The following is a 22014-nucleotide window of genomic DNA, read 5'->3' on the forward strand; positions in this document are numbered from 1 at the left end:
CAAATGTTGTCGAAAGAGATTAGTTTTCAGTTGTCGCTTGAAATTTTCAGGAATCCAGCATTCTGTATAGGTGTGGGAAGATCATTCCACCAGCCAGGAATGGTGAATCAAAAAGTTCTGACAATGCTAGGAGAAACTATGTGCCTGTATGATGGGTCCCAGTAATGTAGTGTATACGGAGAAGAGGACGGGTCCAAGAACTAATCCCTGAGGAACCCCAGTGACCAGTTGATATGCTTTGGATACCTCTCCTCCCCAGGCCACCCTGAAAGACCTACCAGTGAGACAGAATTCAAGCCATGAAGTTGAATTTGATATGATGTTTGATATGATGCCCAGTGATGAGAGGGTGGACAGGAGGATCTGATGATTCACAGTGTCAAAAGCGGCAGATAGATCAGGCAGAATGAGAACTGATGATTTGGAATCAACTTTTGCAATCCGAAAGGCTTCAGTGACTAACAGTAGCGCAGTCTCAGTTGAATGTCCACTTCTAAAACCTAACTGGTTACCAGTCGATTATTATGTAGAAGAAAAACATGATGCCTGGTTAAAAACAAATTGTTCAAGTGTTTTCGCTATGAATGTAAAGAGACAGGTCTATAATGGTTAAAGGTTTATTTGTTTGTTTTTTTTAAAGCCCATCATTCTGTACCGCCACAGCTGAACAGTTAATCATCACTGAGGTCATGTGACATTCAAATAAACTAAAAGGGTTTGATAAAGTTTTAGATGGTTAGATGCTGGTAAATGGTCTTCATATCCCTTCATGATGGCTTTTTTTCTTGTGTTACTCAATAGAGGAATATTAATACCGTGTCTTTTATTGCTTTCTGTCTATCAAGCAGCTTCTCAGCCGTAAGTGTTAGAAATTATAATTTTTTTTATTTATTTATTTGTTTGTCTGCTTGTTAAATATATCTGTTTTAATTTGTATGCCTGCTCTTAATTCAGAGTAACAATTATTACTTTTACACATTGAAAAGGGGTTTACTAAGTGCATGCACTTTCTTTTTGCAGAATTTTCATGGTGACATATCCAGGTGTTATAAGATCAGGCTCAGAGGCTAAACTGTGTGTGAGCCTTCTAAAACCAGAAGAAAATCTGCAAGTTACTATTTCTCTGGTTAACTTTAACCAGAACAGAACACTTTTACAGGAGAGGACTGAGAAGGAATTCCACCGCTGCATTGACTTTCAGGCCTGCTATTACATTTATGTTTTCAATGAACGACAAATGCTGGAGTTGTTTAAAATAACATATTCATTAAAAAATATATATATATATATATGCTAAATGAAAGCATATTGGCTCATATTTAACAACAGTTAAAGAATATTTTCAGGTTAAAATATCTTAACATTTTAGATATTTGCTCCCTAGAGAAGATGACACTTATTTGTGATACAACTGCATGTGTTCAGGCTCCCGACTCTGATTCAGTGCAAGAGATCCAAGTGGAAGCTAACGGGAAAAACACTCATCTGATTAAAAAGAGGAAAGTCAAATTTGTATCATATAATCCACTTACAATAATTCGAACAGATAAATCAATCTACAATCCAGGACAAATAGGTATTTAGCTTTTTATTCAGCCTTAGTGTGCACTGATCACAGTCTGTTTACATGCACTTCACTGGCCTTGATTTTTAATGCCTTCCTTAACTTTCCAGTTCAGTTCAGGATTTTCACAGTGGACCTAAATTTTAGGCCAGTTAATGAAACGGTAGGTAGCAATTTTTTATGTTTTTAATTGTGGGTGAAGAGAGCATGATAATGAATGTTAAATGTTTAGCCAACCTTATTGGTCATGTTTGCACAAATATACAGTACCTGAAATGCACTTTCAGGACCTCTGAATAAACAACCGTGGGTTTTTGAACAACCATGATCAATGACTGTTATGCAAACCAGACTTAATGTTATCTGTTTACATCCACAGTACAAACTCATAGCAATGCAGGTAAACTTAATTTATTATTTTCCCCCTTTTACAAAAAACTTTTTGGTAACACTTTTTAATAACATTCAGTTGTTTTTTGGCATTTATAAGTGATTTAGTTAATGATGAACTGAAGTGGTATGTTAATATTTGTGTCTATGATTTGTAGATTGAGTTATAAATAATTTAAAAGTGATTAGATGATGATTAACTAATCATTTACAAAACATGATTATACGTTCAAAAATTAAGTAATATGCTATTGATTTATAAATCTGTCATGTTATCTTTAAAAAAATAGCATATCATGAAATAATTAAATATATCCTTAGTAAATGGTTTATAAGTAACTAGTTAATATTTAATTTATCACTTATAAATCATTGAAATGTTAACATTGTACTATTATTTCACAGCATTAAAATAACGCCACATGTCAGAAAAGACTGTCTATATGCTCACCCTTCAGCCCTTACATTGTAGTACACACTACAAAGTATTCAAAACCTTTGTAATAAATAATTTACAACACTTTCTGCATCCTCTATTCTAAAGTGTAAACTACTCATTCGTACATCTTTCACCCAAGTGTGAATACTCACACAACCCGTAACTGGCAGGTTTTTAATAAATACAGGCTAATGTTGTTTATAGTGAATGCCCCTATATTTTTTTATATACTATAAACTATAAACAACATTTATTTTAAACTTCAAGCATACACGAAGAAAAAGAGAAACTAACCACCTGGGTGAAATGCGCTAGGCTATAATTGTCTCTTTCATTCTGCATCAATGCAAATGTGTGCAGGCTGCACATGTTTAGCTTGCTTTAAAATGATGGATTTTACTTGTATGCGAGGGTCCGAGTACAGTGCGCAAATTACATCACCAAAATAGTATGCGCATACTCATAAAATGTATAACTAGTGTTTCCCTGCATCATTTTAGGAAAATGTTTTGTGATTACATTATTCATCTGCAACAGAGCAGCTCTAATGCGCCATTAAAATGAACAGTGAAAGTTCCAAAAGCTTGTACAATACATTTTAACAGGTATAATTAAGTGTGGAGATAATTGAAGGGAACATCTGTTTGTTAAATGAAGCCAACTAACATTATTATTATTATTATTATTATTATGTCTCTGTACCCTATATTTGAAAAAAAAAAAAAAAAAAGACAAATGCTGTAAAAAAAAAAAAAAAAACAGGTATAATATCAGCGAGTACCAAAAATAAATCGGTATCTGACTTATTCTGAAAAAAAAGTGGTATCGGTGCATCCCTAATTTTAGATAATTTATTAGATTTGTAAATCGTTAGCATATTATTTAATAATCATTTGTGAATGTACAGTCATGTTTTGTAAATTATTAGTTAATCATCATCTAATCCCTTTTAAATTATAACTTAATCTACAAAACATAGATAAAACTGTTACCATATCACTTATTAATCATTTATGAATACAGTCATGTTTTGTAAATTATTAGTTCCTCATTAAATAATAACTTGTAAATGACTTGTAAATTAAAAAAACATACACAAATTGCAAGCATATCACTTATTAACTGCTTATGAATGTTTTGTAAATGATAAGTTCATCATTAACTAATCAATTATAAATGATTTACAACTAAGTGCTACCAATTTTTTGTGAATAAATGTTACTGTTACTGCCATGTTGTTTATCTTCAATAACTTCTCATATAAACAGGACAATCGAATGAACAGAATCAATCAGTGGATTAATGCCACATCAACCCATGGCAAGATTCTGCAACTATCCCATACGCTGAATCCAGAGGCACCTGTTGGTTCATATGTGCTGTTTGTAGAGATTAGCAAACAAACAATTAAAGAATATTTTCAGGTTAAAGAGTATGGTGAGTATTACATACATTTACAGTATGCTATAAAAAATACAGGTTCCATAAACAGGGCATTAACAGCAATGCCATAAAACAGGGGTGTCAAACGCAATTCCTGGAGGGCCGGAGCCATGCAGAGTTTAGCTCCAACCTTAATTAAACACACCTGATCCAACTAATCAAGTCCTTCAGGCTTATTTGAAAACTAAATGGTATGTGTGTTTGGAGCAAAAGTAAAAAGGCCCTCCAGGAATTGAGTTTGCCACCCCTGCCCATAGAAGAACAACTTTAGAATAAAACTTTATATATATTTTTTTTTTACTTTCTGTGAACAGTTCTTAAAAGAACAACAATTTAAAGGAATAGTTTACCCCAAAATACAAATTTGCTGAAAATGTACTCCCCCCACAGGCCTTCCAAGATGTAGATAAGTTTGTTTCTTTAGCACAAAAGATTTGGAGAAATTTAGTATTTTCTCGACAAAGGATACTGCACTGAATGGGTGCCGTCAGAATGATCTACCAAAAAACATCACATGTAATGAACACAACTGAACATCTTGTAAAGCAACACGCTGTATGTTTGTAATAAATCTATCATTAAGACAATTTTAACTTTAACCTATTGCTTTTGCCTAAAATGTAAGTACTCTTTCCATAATATTGCAACAATGTAAAGTTAGCAAATCTGAATCGGGAGAGAAATATGCACAGAGTAAGATAAAAGTGACAACAAATACTGTATTTTGATATTAGAGGACAACAGGGGATGGAGTTTGTCACTGGATGAAGGGGATTATGGAGAGTTTAAGGTTAAAAAACCTTGGATTTGTTTCTTACAAACATGCAGCTTTTTTCTTTACAATATGTTAATTTTAGGACTGGATTAATTGTTCATATGGATTATTGTGATGTTTTCATTTGCTGTTTAGACTGTCATTCCGATGGCACCCATTCACTGGCTTGAGTGTAAATGTTGTCACGCCCCTGGATTCATTGTGTTGTGTTTTCCCTCTACATGTGTTACGTGTCCCCAGTAATTATTCCATGCACCATGTGTTTCCCCAATTATCCTGTGTTTATAAGCCCTAGTCCTTTCAGTTCATGTTTGTCAGAGATTGTACATCCACAATATGTGTTTCATGTGCTCCTGTCTTCATCAAGATTCTTCATGAAATGCTAGATACCAATAAAGAATCTTGATTGCATACACTGAGTCAGTTTTCTAATTTTTTACTCTATTTTTACCTTTGCTAAAAATGTCTAATGTCACAACTGTTTTTGTGGTTCAGTTCTACCAACATTCGAAGTGAAACTACTCAAACCAAAGACAGTGAGAGCGAATGAAGAGGAAGTAAAGCTGGGGGTATGTGGGAGGTGAGGTGATTTGAACATTGACTTTTAACACGTTTGTTAGGCAGGAAGATCAGTTAACAGTATGTCTTGACAGATACACCCATGGACATCCTGTCCAGGGTAACGTGAAGATGGGACTCTGTGAAACCATGCCAGTCTCTGTTTATTATCCCTATCTGTATCAAACTCCATTCTGTGTTAATAGGTCAGCAGTAGTAAGTATGACTAAATGTTCATTGTTTTCTTTTACAACCCGAATTCCGGAAAAGTTGGGACGTTTTTTAAATTTTAATAAAATGAAAACTAAAAGACTTTCAAATCACATGAGCCAATATTTTATTCACAATAGAACATAGATAACATAGCAAATGTTTAAACTGAGAAAGTTTACAATTTTATGCACAAAATGAGCTCATTTCAATTTTGATTTCTGCTACAGGTCTCAAAATAGTTGGGAAACTGTACTAGCTGCTTCCAGAACATTTCAAATTGAGAAATGCTTTGAAAACAAGGTATTAATCCATTACAATATGGAGATTGCATGTATGTAAAATATGTAAGAATGTACAGTCTGTGAGTTTATTTTGCAGTAATGATCAGCTGACTTATTGCTACTCATCAAATAAATGTGTATTTGTGAACAGGTAATGTTGAAATTCTTCTAACATTTTATGAATAAATTACTTTTTTAATTATAAAATTGTTAGTTGATTGCTTTGTGCATTGTAATGGATGATTTCAAGGGAGACTTCATTTCATTTATGTAGATGAGTGGACTGATAAACAGCATTGCCTTGGAAAGCAAACAGCATTGCCTTGGACAGCAAACATTAGGAAATATTAGATCTGAGAATCCTCTTAATGCCATATCAGAAGTATTCCAGATAGCCGTGTAATAATTAGTCAGAGTATTTAGAAACGATTGGTTGAAATGCATTGATTTTGTTTTAAAATTAAAGATTGGACCACTGTGTGTCACAGGTGTCACTGCGGTTTTCTCCGAGTACAGCTGTTCCTGGTGAAGAAAACACTCTCCAGATCTCAGCTCAGCCTGGTTCACTGTGTGGACTCAGTGCTGTAGATCAGAGTGTCCTGATCCTGGAATACAGAGAACGTCTAGATGCTGACAAAGTAATATATATTTCAGACCTGTCTTTGGTTTTGATACTTTTCACAATGAAAATTCCAAAATCACTATTTCCTCCATCCTTCTGAAGGTTTTTAACCTGTTGCCAGCCATCTCGGTTACGTATGTAACCTTGGTTCCCTGAATAGGGAACGAGATGCTGCGGTGACGTCACCACGTATGGGAACACCTTCGGTGTGACGAATGTCTGAAGCCCTATACCATCCCGCCAATCTTATTGGCCAAATAGCTCGTGGCACCGCCCAGCATGCGTAAGCATATATATACCTGGTGCCGCGCGCCATTTACCTCAGATTTCATGACGAAGAAGAAAGCTATCAAGGTACGGCACAGCCAGAACCGCAGCATCTCGTTCCCTATTCAGGGAACCAAGGTTACATACGTAACCGAGATGTTCCCTTTCATAGGTCACTTCGATGCTGCGGTGACGTCACCACGTATGGGAACGCTATACCATCACGCCTGACGTACCTGATAGCTTGGATCCAAGGAAGCATCTGGTCAAGCGGAAAGAACCCGGGAGCCAGGAGCCATCCTCACATCCAGACTGTAAGACCTGATAAAAGTGCTCGGTGAGGACCAGCCTGCCGCAGCACAGATATCATCCATAGAAGATCCACTGAGAAAGGCTTGAGAAGAAGCCACTGCTCTCGTGGAATGACCTTTTACTCCTAAGGGCGAAGCGAGCCCGCGCGCCTCATAGGCCAAGGAAATAGCCTGCACCAGCCAATGGGACATGCGCTGTTTCGTAACTGCATGGCCTTATTCTTATGTCCAAAACAGACAAACAGCTGGTCAGACTCACGCCATGGGGCAGTACGATCCACATAAGTCTTTAACGCTCTCACAGGGCAAAGACTTAGATCCCCAGACTCCGCCGCAGCAGGAGAAAAGCCTCCAGGACCACCTGCTGAAAGCGAAAGGGATAGATGCGACCTAGGGACATAATTAGGCCTTGGTCGCAACAACACTTCCACAGAGTCTGTGCTATAAAAGTCAGGATTTATCCGGAACAATTCCAAGGGCTCAAACAGATGCCCTGATAAACCATGCAACACAATGGAAAAACCCATGAAGGGACCCGCACGGGGCAGAAAGGCCTCAGCCGTCGCGCACCCTGTATGAACGAGAAACAGTGGATGACGGCCCACTGAGGCACCATTTATATATTCGTGGTAAGCTGAATGGCTGCCACGTAAACCTTAGGGTAGCTGGTGTCACTCCATCCGAAAAACGTTCCTGAAGGAACTCCAGTACTGATGCCACTGGGCAGTAAACTGGATCCATATTATGAGTTTCACACCAGGCCATAAACAGTCTCCACTTGAAAGCATATAAGCGTCTCGTAGAAGCTGCTCTAGAATTCAGTATAGTCTCGGTAGTTTCAGCAGAAAGACCGGGACATATGAACTCACTCCGCTCAGAGGCCATGCCCACAGATTCCATAGATCTGGCCTCGGGTGCCAAATCAGTCCCTGTGCTTGTGATAATAAATCCTGTCTGAGGGGAATCTCCCATGGAGAGCCCGCTAACAGATTGATCAGATCCACAAACCACGGCTGTGTGTGTGCCACCGCGGAGCCACCAGCAGCAGCTGTTCCACCCTGTCCACCCGTATTCTGCATAATACCGCCGAAATCAGACGGATTGGGGGAAAACGCATACAAACTGGTCCTGGGCCAGTTGTGGGCTAATGCATCCAAGCCCAGGGGTGCTGGAGGGCATAGGGAGAACCAAAGCGGGTAATGCGTAGTCGTGTTTGACGCAAACAATTCCACTTCGCTTCCCCGAAAATCTGCCATAGGAGACTCACCATTTGGGGGTGCAATCCCCACTCCGCTTGCTCCAGAGTCTGCCTGGATAGCAAATTCGCTCCAAAGTCCAACGTCCGGGGACATGAACAGCTCGGATCGATAGAATTTAGTTCTGAAAACAAAGAACATGTTTCGCCAGCCTGCACAGGGGGCGAGAGAATAATCCTCTCTGATGATTCAGGTATGACACAACCGCTGTGTTGTCTGATCTGAGCAGCACATGACGGCCGATCAGCAGATTCGAGAAATACTGGAGAGCCAGAAAAACAGCCAGTAATTTCAACCTGTTTATGTGCCAACTCCCTTAACAAACAGCTCCCCAGTCGGTCAAAGACGCATCCGTCGTGACAGTCTCTCGGGAAGCGCAAATCCCCACCCAGGAGAATTCAGTCAGGAGAATTCGGTTGACATACATATTTTTAGCGACATCACACATCGCCGTGTCACCGGAATCGTCCGATGCGGAGACAACGGGGTGAAACATTCCATACGTAAGCCCAGGCTGTTAAATGATTCAGCACAAGATCCCCATGAGAGTGTGCTTGAGTCTGCGATTGCGCTAAACACCAGCTAATCGCCTAAAATAGTTCAAACACAAACGCCCTGGGGCCGCAACGGGGCCAGAGATCCATCCATGCACTTTGAGAAATACTGATACGCTTTGCTCTCTAAAGCGAATCTGAGGAACTTCCTGAGTGCAAGATTCAGATGGTGTAAATCCAGAATGGGTCGTAATCCGTCAGTGGTTTTTTTTTTTTTGTTTTTTTTTTACCACAAAATGACGGCTGTAAAAAACCCCGCCTCCATCTGAGAGGGGTGTACTTCCTCTATAGCCCCTTTGCTCAGCAGAGTTGACATCTCCTGTCGCAGCACCGCTATTTCCATCGGCTTCGCCACCGTGGAAAGAATTCTGCGGAAAGGAGGCGGGCCTTATTGAAACTGAATGGTGTATCCATGACAAATCGTGCGTAACACCCATAGAGAAATGTCGGGCAAGCGTTCACACATGGCCGAGACCATACTAGCGGTCTCAAAATTTCTGCTTCCTGCAACGCTGTCATACATGTTAAAATATCCGGGCACGAAAAGCTCGTGGCGTTCGTGCACAGGGGAAGTGTATGTATAAGAGCCATTGCGTCTCGTTGTGTACAATCCTGAAACGTGTCCATGGCAGGAATTAGGCCAACAGATTGAACATCGGGCTTTGCCGCTAGCGAAAAACGGCGGCTGTGCGAGCCGTCATAAATGGGTCGTCTGTGCAGGACCCTTGAATCGCCCCTCGAATTCTGAAAGCTGGATTGCGCAGAGTGTCTGAGGGAATGTTTGGCATTACAGCTCAATCCAATGCTGCTCGAAGCACCGTTTGCTGCGAGGCAAACAATGTAGAATGTGGGGACTGCAGTGAGAGGGTTAGATGTGCATAGCAATCCAACAGCACTCTCTGGTGGAGGGCACAGTCCCTGGCAAACTCGCTGCGTTTCGTTGTGTATAATCCTGAAGCGTATCCACGGCAGGATTTAATCCAACAAGATAAACATTGGGCCACGCTGCTAGCGAGAACGCGGCAGCTGTGTGAGCCGTCATACACTGGCCATCTTTGCCAGCCTCCGCGCCGTCCCTCAAGCTCTGAAGGCTGGATTGTGCAGAGTGTCTGAGGGGGCGCGCGAATGAGAGCTCAGTTCAATGACGCTCGAGGTGCCTTTGCTGCGAGACAGTCAATGTTAGAGAACATGAAGGAAAATGCATGCATCAAACTCGCTGCGTTTCGTTGTGTATAATCCTGAAGCGTATCCACGGCAGGATTTAATCCAACAAGATAAACATTGGGCCACGCCGCTAGCGAGAACGCGGCAGCTTCCTCTCCTTCCTCCAGGCCCGCGCATTGATTCTGTTCGGAATCGTTTGATGGAAGCGCGGAAAAGATGTGAGCCGATTTGTATAGCGCAGCATAAATATGATTTATTATCGAATGAAATTATCATTTTGGTACATCAAGAAGACATAAAAATAAGGTATTAATGATAATAATAATAAAACAAAACAGGGCAGCGGACCAAATCAGCAGCCAGGACACCGGGAATTTTCCCGATGCTCCCAACGGCCAGTCGGGGCCTGGCCTATTTCCACTCAATCCAGTACACACTAGTCAGCTGCTTTTAAACAGTCCCGTGCTTGTGGTCACGGCCTGTCTGAAGACTGTTAAAGGCTTAATTACAGCATGATTTGCAGCACTGATCATTGCTGCAAATGGCACTGCCACTGACTGTCAGCTGTAGCTATTAAAGGCAGCGCTCCTTGCTCGCTTTCTGTATATTTAATCTAGTCATATTAAACATATTGGGCATATTTAAATATAACATATTGGGCAGCATGTCTGTTAATTTTTCTCAAATGCAGGTGCGGGTTTATCAAACAGGACCAGTGCAGGACTCTGTGTTCTCATTTACACACGAGCAGCTCATTGTGTTTAGAGTGGCTCAGAGTGGCTCAGTTAACAGTAAATGCTGCTCCAAACAAACTCCATCACCGCATGTGCTTTGAGTTTGGGACACTTATAACATGGATTTGGGAACAAATGTGTCAACATGCCAGTGATCTTCCCAATTTTTGCCATTGTTAATGAAAAAGAATTTATAATCTCTTGTCCCTCCTGAGGTTCTCCATACAGTAATACTACTGTTATTATTATTATTAAATACTCCTTTTTTTGTACAGGATGGTTCAGGTTTTCATTGTTTAATTCTTTTGTTTTTTTGTTGGTCAATACTACAGGTTATACAATGAATGGGATTGATCCCACACCTCTACCCGAGGAAACCGTTCGCACATTCTTCCCAGAAACTTGGATCTGGGAACTTGTTGAGGTTGGGTGAGTGAATAATAGTTTAGAAAAAAAGTCTGAATGTGACACTCCCTTAAAATACATTTGGTACTCATTTGGTAAATGTTATGTTAAAAAATGCTGATTACTCTTCAGGGACTCTGGATCAGCTCAGGTTCCTGTCACGGTTCCTGACACCATCACCTCTTGGGAGACAGAGGCCTTCTGTCTGTCCTCCGAAGGTCTGGGTCTGGCTCCTCCTGCTCAGCTGACAGTTTTCCAGGCCTTCTTCCTGGAGCTCTCTCTGCCTTACTCCATCATCCGTGGGGAGATCTTTGAGCTGAAGGCCACTGTCTTCAGCTATCTGTCCAAGTGCATCATGGTGAGACTTCAGACTTAGTCTTATCCAATCCTATAAAATATGCCACTAATCATGTGAGTTTGATTGACAGGTTAAAGTGACTCCAGCTCCTTCCTCAGACTACACTCTCAAAGCCTCCTCTGATGAACAGTATTCATCCTGTCTGTGTGCTAATGGAAGAATAACCTTTAAATGGATCCTCACACCTTCTGTTCTTGGTGAGTTTTCATGTCTGAATCATTGTTACTCAGTGTTTGTGTATGTTTGTATCTCCACAACATGTCTTGTGTTGTAGGAGTCTTGAATATTACAGTCAGTGCAGAGGCTGAGTCGTCCCAGACTGTGTGTGACAATGAGATTGTGAGCGTGCCAGAGAGAGGACGCATTGACACAGTCACACGAAGCTTGCGTGTAAATGTGGGTAAAAACATATTATGCAAATAAAATCAATCAATTAATAAACATGTATTTATATAGCACATTTAAAATAATAAAATTGACCAAAGTGTTTTTTTTAAAAATTACTCAAATAGACACACAACACAATATACATCACTCTTAAATGTTCCAAAACCTTGGGGCAATTATAGAGTTGTGTTTTCAGCATAAATGTAAAAATCTAATGAGTCACAGTATATCAAATTCAAAGGAGACTATTCCACAGATGTGGGGCTGCCACAAAAAAAGGCGCAATCATATGTAAAAGCAAACTCTGAGATTATCTTAAATTTCTAGCAACACAATGACGCTGTAACATGATATGTACTTTGGAGAATGACCATGCAAACCTTTTAAAACCATGACCAAAACTTTCTATCGGACTCTAAAATAAAAAAGAAGCTAGTGCAAAGAAGGAAGTGCTGGACCTTGTGCCTGTCAATAGTCTTAATTTGGATGAAATAAAAGCATGAATCACAGTTTTTATGTCATTAAAAGACAAAATTCTCTTCAATTTGGCAATGATCTGCAATTGATAGAAGCCACTTTTAACCATGGCATGCAATGCATTATTGCAATTTATATTATCTAAATCTCTACCTTTACATTGCAGTCAAAGGTCAAAAGAGGCTAACTGTGCTAACATTAACCTGTGTTCCTCAGGCTGAAGGAATTGAAAAGACTAACAGCCACAGCTGGCTGCTTTGCCCCAAAGGTAATGGCTGTGCACTCATATATGCCATAAAAATGTTGAAAGAGAAAGAATGAATTTATTATTATTTGATTTATTAATCGTGATTTATTAAATGTCCCTCCATTTACAGGCCAAAACCTCTTTGAGGAAGTAGAGCTGACATTTCCCAATAATATGATAGCAGGATCAGGAAGAGCTACTGTTTCAGTGCTTGGTGAAGAAAAAAAAACTTACCTTTACATAGGTACCATCTTGTGAATACTTCTGATGTAGAAATGTACAATAACGTCCTCTTCCAGGAGAAATATTGGGTCGTGCACTGACAAATCTTCACGGATTACTACGGATGCCGTATGGCTGTGGAGAACAAAATATTGCAGTTCTTTCTCCCAATATTTACATTCTCCAGTATCTGGAAAACACGGAACAGCTCACTTCAGCCATCCGAGAGAGAGCCACCGGCTTCCTTAAGAGTGGTGAGATGACATTCAGAGGGGTTTCATACTATTTCTAATGTTTTTCAGTACATTTAAGGAAAATAATCTGAACCAAAATATTGAACAGGGTACCAAAGACAACTCAACTATGAGAACTCGGATGGATCATATACTACATTTGGAAAGGGAGAAGGAAATACATGGTATGAACTCCTGTTTTTACCTCATAAATACACCATTACAAAAAACCCAAATGTCCAGCAATGAATATTGTTTCAAATCAAAAGATGGTAGTACCTTAAAAGCCACATCACAAATCTCCCGATGAGTCTGAATAAATGTATAAAATTTAATTTAACTAACAGGCTGACCGCATTTGTGCTGAGGACTTTTGGGAAAGCACAGCGGTACATCTTTATTGACCCCCAAAAAATTCAGAATATAAAGCAATGGCTGATACGCCACCAAAGACCAGACGGTTTATATGAGACCAGGGGGAAACTCTTTCATAACAGAATGAAGGTAAAAAAATATATATATTACAAGGTATATAACAAATATTTATATAAATCAGTGAACTTAATCCGTTTTCCACTATAAATATCTGCATTACTTAACATTCCTGAAACAAGATATAGTTATTTTAAGTACAAAATTGTTAACATTTGTAAGTTGTTATTCCATGTGTAAATGTTTGTTATCATGAAGCAAAATTTGTACATGCTTGCTTAAAATTGTCACGCTGTCTAGTCTCTGTTTCCCTGGGTGTCCACTTGTGGGCTCACTTCCCCTTAGGCACTTCACCATAGGCACTAGAATTCCTCTAGTCTGGTCCCGTCTTCACAGTAATTGCACTCCAGTTAATTGTACCAGGTGCAGGCAATCTATTGTCATTAGCCTCCTTATAAATACCAGTCTTTCCCTGTTGTTTGTATGGAGTCCTTACCTTTCGTGTTACCAGCGTTCTCGTCTCCCGAGTTTACCCTTGCCTTCTCGTCCTCTGAGTTCCCTTTCCTTCCTGTTCCCTCTTTTGTTTTGTTGGTTTTCCTGGACTGTTTATTTGGATACCCTTATTTGAAGTCACCGGTGATCTTCAAGGACCGAGTCAAGTCACCGGTGATCTTCAAGGACCGAGTCAAGTCACCGGTGATCTTCAAGGACCGAGTCAAGTCACCGGTGATCTTCAAGGACCGAGTCAAGTCACCGGTGATCTTCAAGGACCGAGTCAAGTCACCGGTGATCTTCAAGGACGGAGTCCTTTTTCCTATTTCAGATGGTAAGAGATTAGTTTTTGGTTACTTTTTGTTGTTTTTCATGATTGTAAGGTTTTTTTTTTTTTTTGCTTGTTGAGTTAATGGTGTCTGTTTTGTCCATGTGTCCTAAAGGGTCTCATCTCCACTGGTCTCAGTCTGCATCTGCTGATGACTCTGATTCTCTGGCAGTGGAGATCAGCTCATATGTGCTGCTAGCTGTTCTCTCTGAATCAATTCACTCACTACAGCTGATCTGGGCTTTGCTAACAGGATTGTCAGCTGGCTTGTGAAGCAGCAGAATGCCTATGGAGGATTCTCCTCCACACAGGTGACCTAAACTATTCAAATCAAACACATGATTTCTGAATAATGGGTAAAAGACACATTACTGAACACATTTATTTCTCAGGACACAGTGGTGGCTCTTCAGGCTCTGTCTTTGTACGCTACCAAAGTGTTCAGCTCTGACCGCTCCAGCACAGTGACTGTACAGTCAGCAACAGACACTCACCACTTTGATGTCAATCAGGACAATAAGTTACTGTACCAGGAGAAGCAGCTGCAGGACGTCCCAGCCAAATACAGCATTGAAGTGAAGGGCTCAGCCTGCGTGTCTGTGCAGGTCTGTGAAGTGCAGCAAAACAAATTAAAACCATATGACGACAACTTAAAGAGATGTCCTAATGTTCTGTGACTCTCTTCTAGATGTCTCTTTTCTACAATATCCCCACTCCCAAGGATTCTAAGGCATTACAAATCTTTGCTAAGACTTGGGGTCTGTGTCAGAGTGGGACAGGACAAATTCTGGATGTCGTATTAGATATTATGTAAGAGTGGATTCTAATTTACACCTTCAGTGCTAGGATTTAATTCTTTACTTGTTTATTGCAGTATTCTATATTTTTATACTTTTTGTTATCTGTTCAGTTATACTGGGACACAAGACAGTTCTAACATGGTCATTGTAGATATGAAACTCTTGTCTGGTTTCAAACTAGAGCCCTCTTCCCTGGATGCAGTAAGGCAGTTTAAGTCAGCATCCATTACGGTTAATGCTGCACATTTCCCCAAATCTTTTATAATATTTTAATTTGCACTGAAAAAAAAATTTTTTTCCACAGTTAAAGAAAGCAGTACATCGTGTTGAATCCGAAGACGACCACGTGATCATGTATCTTCAAGAGGTGGGAATGATAACATGTATGATTTATAATGACAACCAGTGTGTTTAAATTATTAACTATAAAATCTGTTTTGAACCCTTATATAATGTAGCAAAAATGCTGTACAATATCATAGCACTGATTAATCTAATGTAATTTGAGTTTTACAGGTTCAGAAGTACATGCACATCCACTTAGCACTACGTATTACACAAATCTTCTCAGTTAAAAACCTCAAGCCAGTGGTTGTAAAAGTCTATGATTATTACCAGACCTGTAAGTCTAAATTACTCAGCACTTAATTATTTCTAGACATTTAAGTCTTGGCACCATTGAAGCTTTATTAAATTTTTATTTGCAATCGAGCGGTCTGAAGCAGAATACTTTTATCCCAGTGCCTGAGGAAGAATGCCACAGAAGAGACAACGGATGTCTTCACACCAATGTTCACACATTCAATATGTTACTCTGCAAATTTATATTGGATTAGCATAAATAATTTTGAAAACACACACAAACTTATACACACACACACACACATACATATATATCTATACTATACTTCTCACATGACAACTCTCGGAGGGATTGTCACGGTAATGTACATGACAATGTTAATGTGTTTGGTCTTGACGGAATAAATCTGCTGCTGCTGCGGTTGCTTTAATAGAGCAAGTACCGAGACCCGCTTTTGCCAATTACATCCATAACATGCTGATGAAAGCATGTAATAAATACTGCTGCTGCACATATAATATATGAAATAACCCTGATATAACATACATGAATCACTCCGTAGCAAATCGGAGCTGGGAAAGGCAGGGGGTTCTAAAGCCTGCTGCAACTGCTACAGCAAGCGCTACCCAAGTATTTGAATGTTGAGCAGCTAGCTCATTGGCTGCTGATACAAAAAGGACCAATTAGCTGTGCCATGTGATGATGTCATTATGTCAGATTGAGTGACCTATCGGACTGTGCCATCTAGAGTTTCACGTATATTATAATATAACTGTTCGAACTGAGGGGGGAAGCGGGGTATGGCATCCCCCGGTTGAAAGAAAAAATTAAAAAAGCATCCCCTCAGTAAAACTACCATCCTCCCTTACCATTCATTCATTTCTTTAAAAAGAAGACAACAGAAAAGGGATGATTTTTCCTTCATTAGAATTTAAAAACATTCTCCTGACATAATGTTATTGTGCTGTATGTGAAGTCTATTGGATGAAGTCTATTAGAATACAGGTAAAATAGCCTTATAATTCAAGAAATTAAAGAAAAAAAATAACCAGTTATGAGTTTTTAATTTCTATATTCATTGCACAAGCAATGTAATTTTCTGAATTTCAGTGAGCCTACATGTGCAAGCACAAACATACTATTAATTTTATACAACAGTGCATTGTAACACGGTGTTTCTTTCCTTGAATGAATCGGTTTTTGAACTAATATAATAGGCCAGTGATTCAACGGCCCATTCAGATGGTCCCTATGTCCTAATGTGCATACTATCCAACCTATCTGACGCTTGCTGCCACCTTAGAACCAGTCTGTGTGTGTGAAAAAACTTGCTGTTGCAAATGTCTAAATGACATGTTGTGCATGTGGGGCAAAAAGTTACCGAAATAAACTGATATGTACAGCTCCGTCTTTCTTTTCTCTGCGCTTACAATTTTGGCACAGTTCTCTCATGCTTTGGTCAAATACCTCAAATTAGTAACTTTGGATAACAACAATCTTTCAGACAAAGTGCATTTTTACTTTGAGAACAAGAACATAACATCATCATTCTTAATGTTGAGACAATAACAACATGATGCTCAATTTATGGAGGAATTTTTTTTTGAGTGGTGAATATTTGTGGATAGGTTTCATCATGCACACTTATGTGTATTAAAGCAACATGCATTCCCAGATACAGTTCTGGAGACTTTAGTTCAAAGGACAGAGTGGCAACTCTATTTAATAATAATAATAATAATAATGAATACATTATACCTATATAATTTTACAATCTTATTTTGGTTTTACAAAATAGGTCTGCTTACAAAATGAGACAGCTGGTTCTGCAAAGCTTTAATTGTACCCTGTTTGGGCCTCTGGGCTGGTTCTTGGCTTGTTGAATTTGATTTTTTTGAAAAGGATATAGCCATCCAAAGACCACAAGGCTGCAGCCACAAAACCCACGATCTGTTGAAACATGTAGCATCGTAATCTTTGGGTCATTCACAGTGATTATTCACATAGGTTTGAAAAAGTATGAATGATTTAAAGTCTGCATAGTGCTTAAAAAGATAAAGAGAGAGTTCAATGAATGGAGGATGTACGGTTTCTCACCCCTCCGCTCAAAGTGCCCTTCACTGTGTATGTGGAAACTGCTACCAGGCTAAGAATACACATCAGTGCAGCTGCAAAAAACGAGTTGAACACATCCTGTGAGAACAAGAGGTCATTACCAATGGTTCTGTTTGCAAAGCTGCAGTTGCAGGCACTGGTTGTGTTATACAAAGTTCTCTGAGCAATAACAATGCTGCAAAATATTTGCATTCATTCAATCAAGCGCACTAGATTTATGCTCTTACAATAAGAGGCCAGAAGAAGAGAGTGAACATCTTGTTGAGTTTCAGTAGGTAGAGCAGAAAAAAAACAAGTGTGATGAAAAATTCCATGCATGTCGCTGCAATGTAGGGCGACCTAGATGCCACTGCATAACACACAAAAGCCACAAAGACACATACCTGAAAATGAAAATAAAAGTTTATTTAAGGACTTTTAGTAAGATGACTAGATGTTACTTGACTGAAATGTAATGAAAGTGTAATGTGATTTTAGTTAACAGGCCTACATTGTTTCCCTTTTTAACAATGTATCAAGCCTATGTAAGACCTATTTAAATAAGTAAGTGATTGCGATTAGTTGATCATTTTTTCGTTCCAAAAAAGGATCACAAATATGAAAACTATCATGTTAAATTTGTAAAGATGTCTCACCATTTCTGACATTTTCAGTAGACCTTTTGCGGACTTCAAAAAGGCCAAATCAACTTCCATTTTGGCATTAATATGATCTCTGAGCATATGTTTTATGTCGATGAGTAGTTCTCATAACACAGCTTGTCAATTTTGGCATATTACTTCCTGAGTGAGTGTTTACTCTTAGTCTCAGGAAATGACTGAATACCTTCTTTTTTTATGTGAACTGTTTTAGCAGGCAATCTGATTGAGTTTATGGTATACATTCAGACATTTATATTTGTTAAGAATCTGCGGGTAATATTTCTGCATGCACTGACAATTTTGTAAAGTGCAAATCATAAAGTGAAAACCAGTACTGTATTTAGCATAGCTATGTATTGTACAATAGCTGGTCTATGATCTGGAGAGCACTGTGATTATGCCAATGAGATCTATATAGGCTACTTATTGAAGTCATGCCAATCAAAATAAAACTTATTGCATTGTTTTAACTCTTTCATTTATAGATCACACAATATTTTATTAATTTGTTCATTCAAATTAGTTTCGTCATTTGGAGGTTGGATCCAGTGTTAAGTAGTACTCGAGACTCAGACTCGGTCTTGAACTCGGTCTCAAGACCGTATTTTAATGGTCTTGGTCTTGTCATGGACTCTGTGCATTTTGACTCGGTATTGACTCGGACTCGAACATATTATAATAATTAGGCATGCTAAAACACAGAATTAGGTAAGAATAAAACATATGGTGAAGAAAAAATAAAACATTTCATAGGTCCCTAAACATGTAATTTTTGTTAACTTTTAATAAATTATTGTGAAAATGTATGTGTTATGATTTTAATTAATTAGACATGCTTTTTGATTAATACAATTAAATGTAACCATTAAAAAGCAGTTGAGAAAAATTAAAACAGGAAAAATTGTAATCTAGAAAAATGTGAACGGAAAAAAACGGAATTTGGAAAAAAATAAAATGGAATTTTGTAAAAAAAATTAAACGGATTTCATACATAGACAGTAAAAGATTTCATAGGGCCCTATGATTGACACGTTCAATGATTGGTGATTTTCTTGTGACGTGAGATGTTAACGTAACGTTAGTGTAAAGACACTGACTGTAGCAAATGTCTAAATGAAATGCTGTGCATGTGGGGCAAAAAGTTCCCGAAATAAACCGATATGTACAGCTCCGTCTTTCTTTTTTTTCTGCACGATTCTCTCAGTGAGGCTCCCGCTGACTCTCCATTTACCCTTATCTGATTGGTAAATAAACATATCATATGCCAAAACATTCATCTTAATTTAGTTCTCACTGCCAGAATGGTAACTTTTAACGTACACATAGGCTACATTAAAAATAAAAATGTAACAAATTTATTAAAACATGATACTTTAAAAGTTGTGTACCATTAGGCTATACTCCCATGTGTTCATACTGAATTGTGAACTCGCCACGCCCCTAACTATGACTAGATGCTGACTGTATGCAAACAACTTCTTGATCTTAAAAAATAAAAAATAAAAAAACCTTATTGATCATGAGCCCAACAACCAGAAAGTCAGGAAATCGATTATTTTTTGCATCGATTATTATGGTTGTACAAATCCAAGCACCAAAAACAACCCTCCATGTTTTCTTTAAATGAAAAATATGCATTTTCATTAATTCAAAGGCTATGGTTGTAATATTTTAGTTCAAAACTTCAGTGCCATTGTTTAAATTGCTTTATTGACTGACGTTTAATCGACCTTAAGTTGTTAACTTTCAAATCTCATGCCATTTTGTAATTTGCAGTTCACCTCCTAAATTATACACTTGTGAAGTCACAATTTTATATTGGTACAATTTACTCAGGCTAATTATTTTTTTTTTTTAAGAATAGCTGTTCATAAATAGGATAAATAAAACAATTGTGATTATTTCTTATTACTTGCATGCAGACATAGCCTACATTGGGGTACAGTGCAAATATTTAGATCCCTTATTTTCTTAAAGAATAAACACTATTTTCTTAAAGATTAAAAGATAAAATATCACAATTGTCCCTTATTTTACAATTCTGAATTTATTTGGCAACCCTAAATATGACGTAATTATCTTTTGACTCCCCTAACATTGGCACCTTGCTCAAAAAACAGCAACAACAACAACAACAAAAACATCATTTGTTGGAGATATGCGAGCAAAAAATAAAAGACCAAATGGATAATCGAAAGTGCAAAGGTGGCAATACAATGACCCTATGAGATGTTTTTCCACCACTAGAGGGAGGTATTAAGCGATCTGGAGGATCCCAGAATCAGCACCACGGTTTGTGATATTTGGTCTGTAATCAAAGATATTTCTGTCCCTTACTAGAATGTTCTGCCCATAGACTGCATAAGGTTCTGGCATGATCAGTGATGCTTAACTAACTCCTCCTCAGTCAGTCACGAGTGACCCTCTGCACTGACTCATCTCTTCTGATCACCTTTTGCATTATTAGTTCATGGTGTACATAAAATATAAAATAATGAATAAATAAAAAACATGGAAACTACTCGATCTATAAATGTAGATGTACAAATTGAAACGCAAATTATTTAAAATTGAGAAAAAAATGCCTTTTATTAAATGCTTGTTATTCTCCGCTCCGCCAGCGAGGGCACTCAGACAGAGAGCACAACTTGAACGGGCCAATCAAGAGCACCCAGCTGGAGTGACGCCACTTCCGTGACAGATTTATCAACAATAACAAGAGTGACGCGGAGCAGTTTGGAGAGTCTTGACAAATGACATGACGTGGATAAACTAACGGTTGGGAGTTGGTTTTGATTACAGCGTCCTGTCTCGAAGCTCATTCAGTGTAAGACACCTTCTGATGATGGAGGGATGTTTTCGGCTCAAGCTAGCTAAATATTAGCTGAAGTATGATCCTTCTCAGGTGTTGACTTACAAAGATGCATTCTCGTTTCGCGTCTTCTAATACTAAGTCGTCTGTTTTGGTGACTGGTGCTGTCAGCTTTAATATATATATATATATATATATATATATATATATATATATATATATATATCGTACAGTAGCTCAAGGAAAATTCATATGACACTGATTTAGCATGTCCTGGTAACGTTATATTATAAAATCACTAACCTTTATTGTTTGTGTGTGTGTACATGTTTATGAGGACACAAATTTGTTTAATGACATGGGTATTGCGATGTGAGGGGGATTTATGAGGACACTTCCGGTGTCCTCGTAATTCAAAAGGTTTAAAAAATGATTTATTTATTTTGAAAATGTTAAACTGCACAAAGTTTTCTGTGAGGTGTAGGGTTGGTGCAGGGCGATAGAAAATGCAGTCTGTACAGTATAAAAACATTGTGAATATGGAGTCACTGTAAACCATAAAAAACTAACTGTGTATATGTGTGCTAGCTTTGTAGTGCAAGATGTGTAGTGCAAATATCAACTAATTTATTGCAACTGGCTGTATAATTGAACATAACTAAAATAATTTTTTTATATTTTATATTTTATTCTTTAATTTCAGCCATACTTGTACTGCTTTTGCTCTAAAGCTACTATTTGACATTATTTTTATGTAATAGGTATTTCTTAATCTGCATTAAATGTGCAACATGCTGTCAAATGTAAAGACATCGGTTGATACTCAAAACTCTAGACTTTAATGAAACTTTTTGTGTAACAAGTAAGCTATTGTTTTTTAGTACTGTTATATGCACAGCTTTCGAAAGAGT

At 38.2% G+C, this 22014-nt stretch overlaps 2 protein-coding genes across 2 annotated transcripts; one reads left to right on the plus strand and one right to left on the minus strand.

Annotated features, from left to right (window-relative positions):
* The first annotated feature begins 717 nt into the window (after positions 1 to 717).
* LOC132107613 (murinoglobulin-2-like) lies at positions 718 to 16032 on the plus strand. The gene is given in 28 exon segments (XM_059513712.1): positions 718 to 858; positions 1021 to 1201; positions 1426 to 1576; positions 1675 to 1727; positions 1944 to 1964; positions 3662 to 3830; positions 5107 to 5191; positions 5265 to 5408; positions 5610 to 5682; positions 6152 to 6301; positions 10529 to 10628; positions 10787 to 11000; positions 11109 to 11334; positions 11405 to 11531; positions 11609 to 11730; positions 12415 to 12466; positions 12576 to 12659; positions 12745 to 12921; positions 13010 to 13085; positions 13248 to 13404; positions 14131 to 14158; positions 14268 to 14362; positions 14365 to 14463; positions 14545 to 14757; positions 14841 to 14962; positions 15063 to 15153; positions 15257 to 15319; positions 15469 to 16032. Coding segments are annotated over 28 exon segments (3294 nt in total). The 5' UTR covers positions 718 to 769; the 3' UTR covers positions 15601 to 16032.
* Positions 16033 to 16862: 830 nt separating this feature from the next.
* Positions 16863 to 18432, minus strand: LOC132108428 (chemokine-like factor). Its single transcript, XM_059515133.1, has 4 exons — positions 18286 to 18432; positions 17878 to 18033; positions 17633 to 17728; positions 16863 to 17485 (listed from the first exon to the last, which is right to left on the minus strand). The coding sequence occupies exons 1-4, from the start codon at positions 18370 to 18372 to the stop codon at positions 17372 to 17374; spliced, it is 453 nt and encodes a 150-aa protein (XP_059371116.1). The 5' UTR covers positions 18373 to 18432; the 3' UTR covers positions 16863 to 17371.
* Between the last annotated feature and the right edge of the window lie 3582 nt (positions 18433 to 22014).

This window comes from Carassius carassius, chromosome 28, assembly GCF_963082965.1.
Source record: "Carassius carassius chromosome 28, fCarCar2.1, whole genome shotgun sequence".
Classification (NCBI taxonomy): domain Eukaryota; kingdom Metazoa; phylum Chordata; class Actinopteri; order Cypriniformes; family Cyprinidae; genus Carassius; species Carassius carassius.

Excerpts from the sequence above, each read along its gene's own strand:
- LOC132108428 (XM_059515133.1), bottom strand. The coding sequence starts at position 18,372 with ATGCTCAGAGATCATATTAATGCCAAAATGGAAGTTGATTTGGCCTTT. Across the intron at positions 17,729-17,877 it reads TCTTCTTCTGGCCTCTTATT|GATGTGTTCAACTCGTTTTT; the intron begins GTAAGAGCATAA and ends TTGTTCTCACAG. Across the intron at positions 17,486-17,632 it reads AGGGCACTTTGAGCGGAGGG|ATCGTGGGTTTTGTGGCTGC; the intron begins GTGAGAAACCGT and ends ATGTTTCAACAG.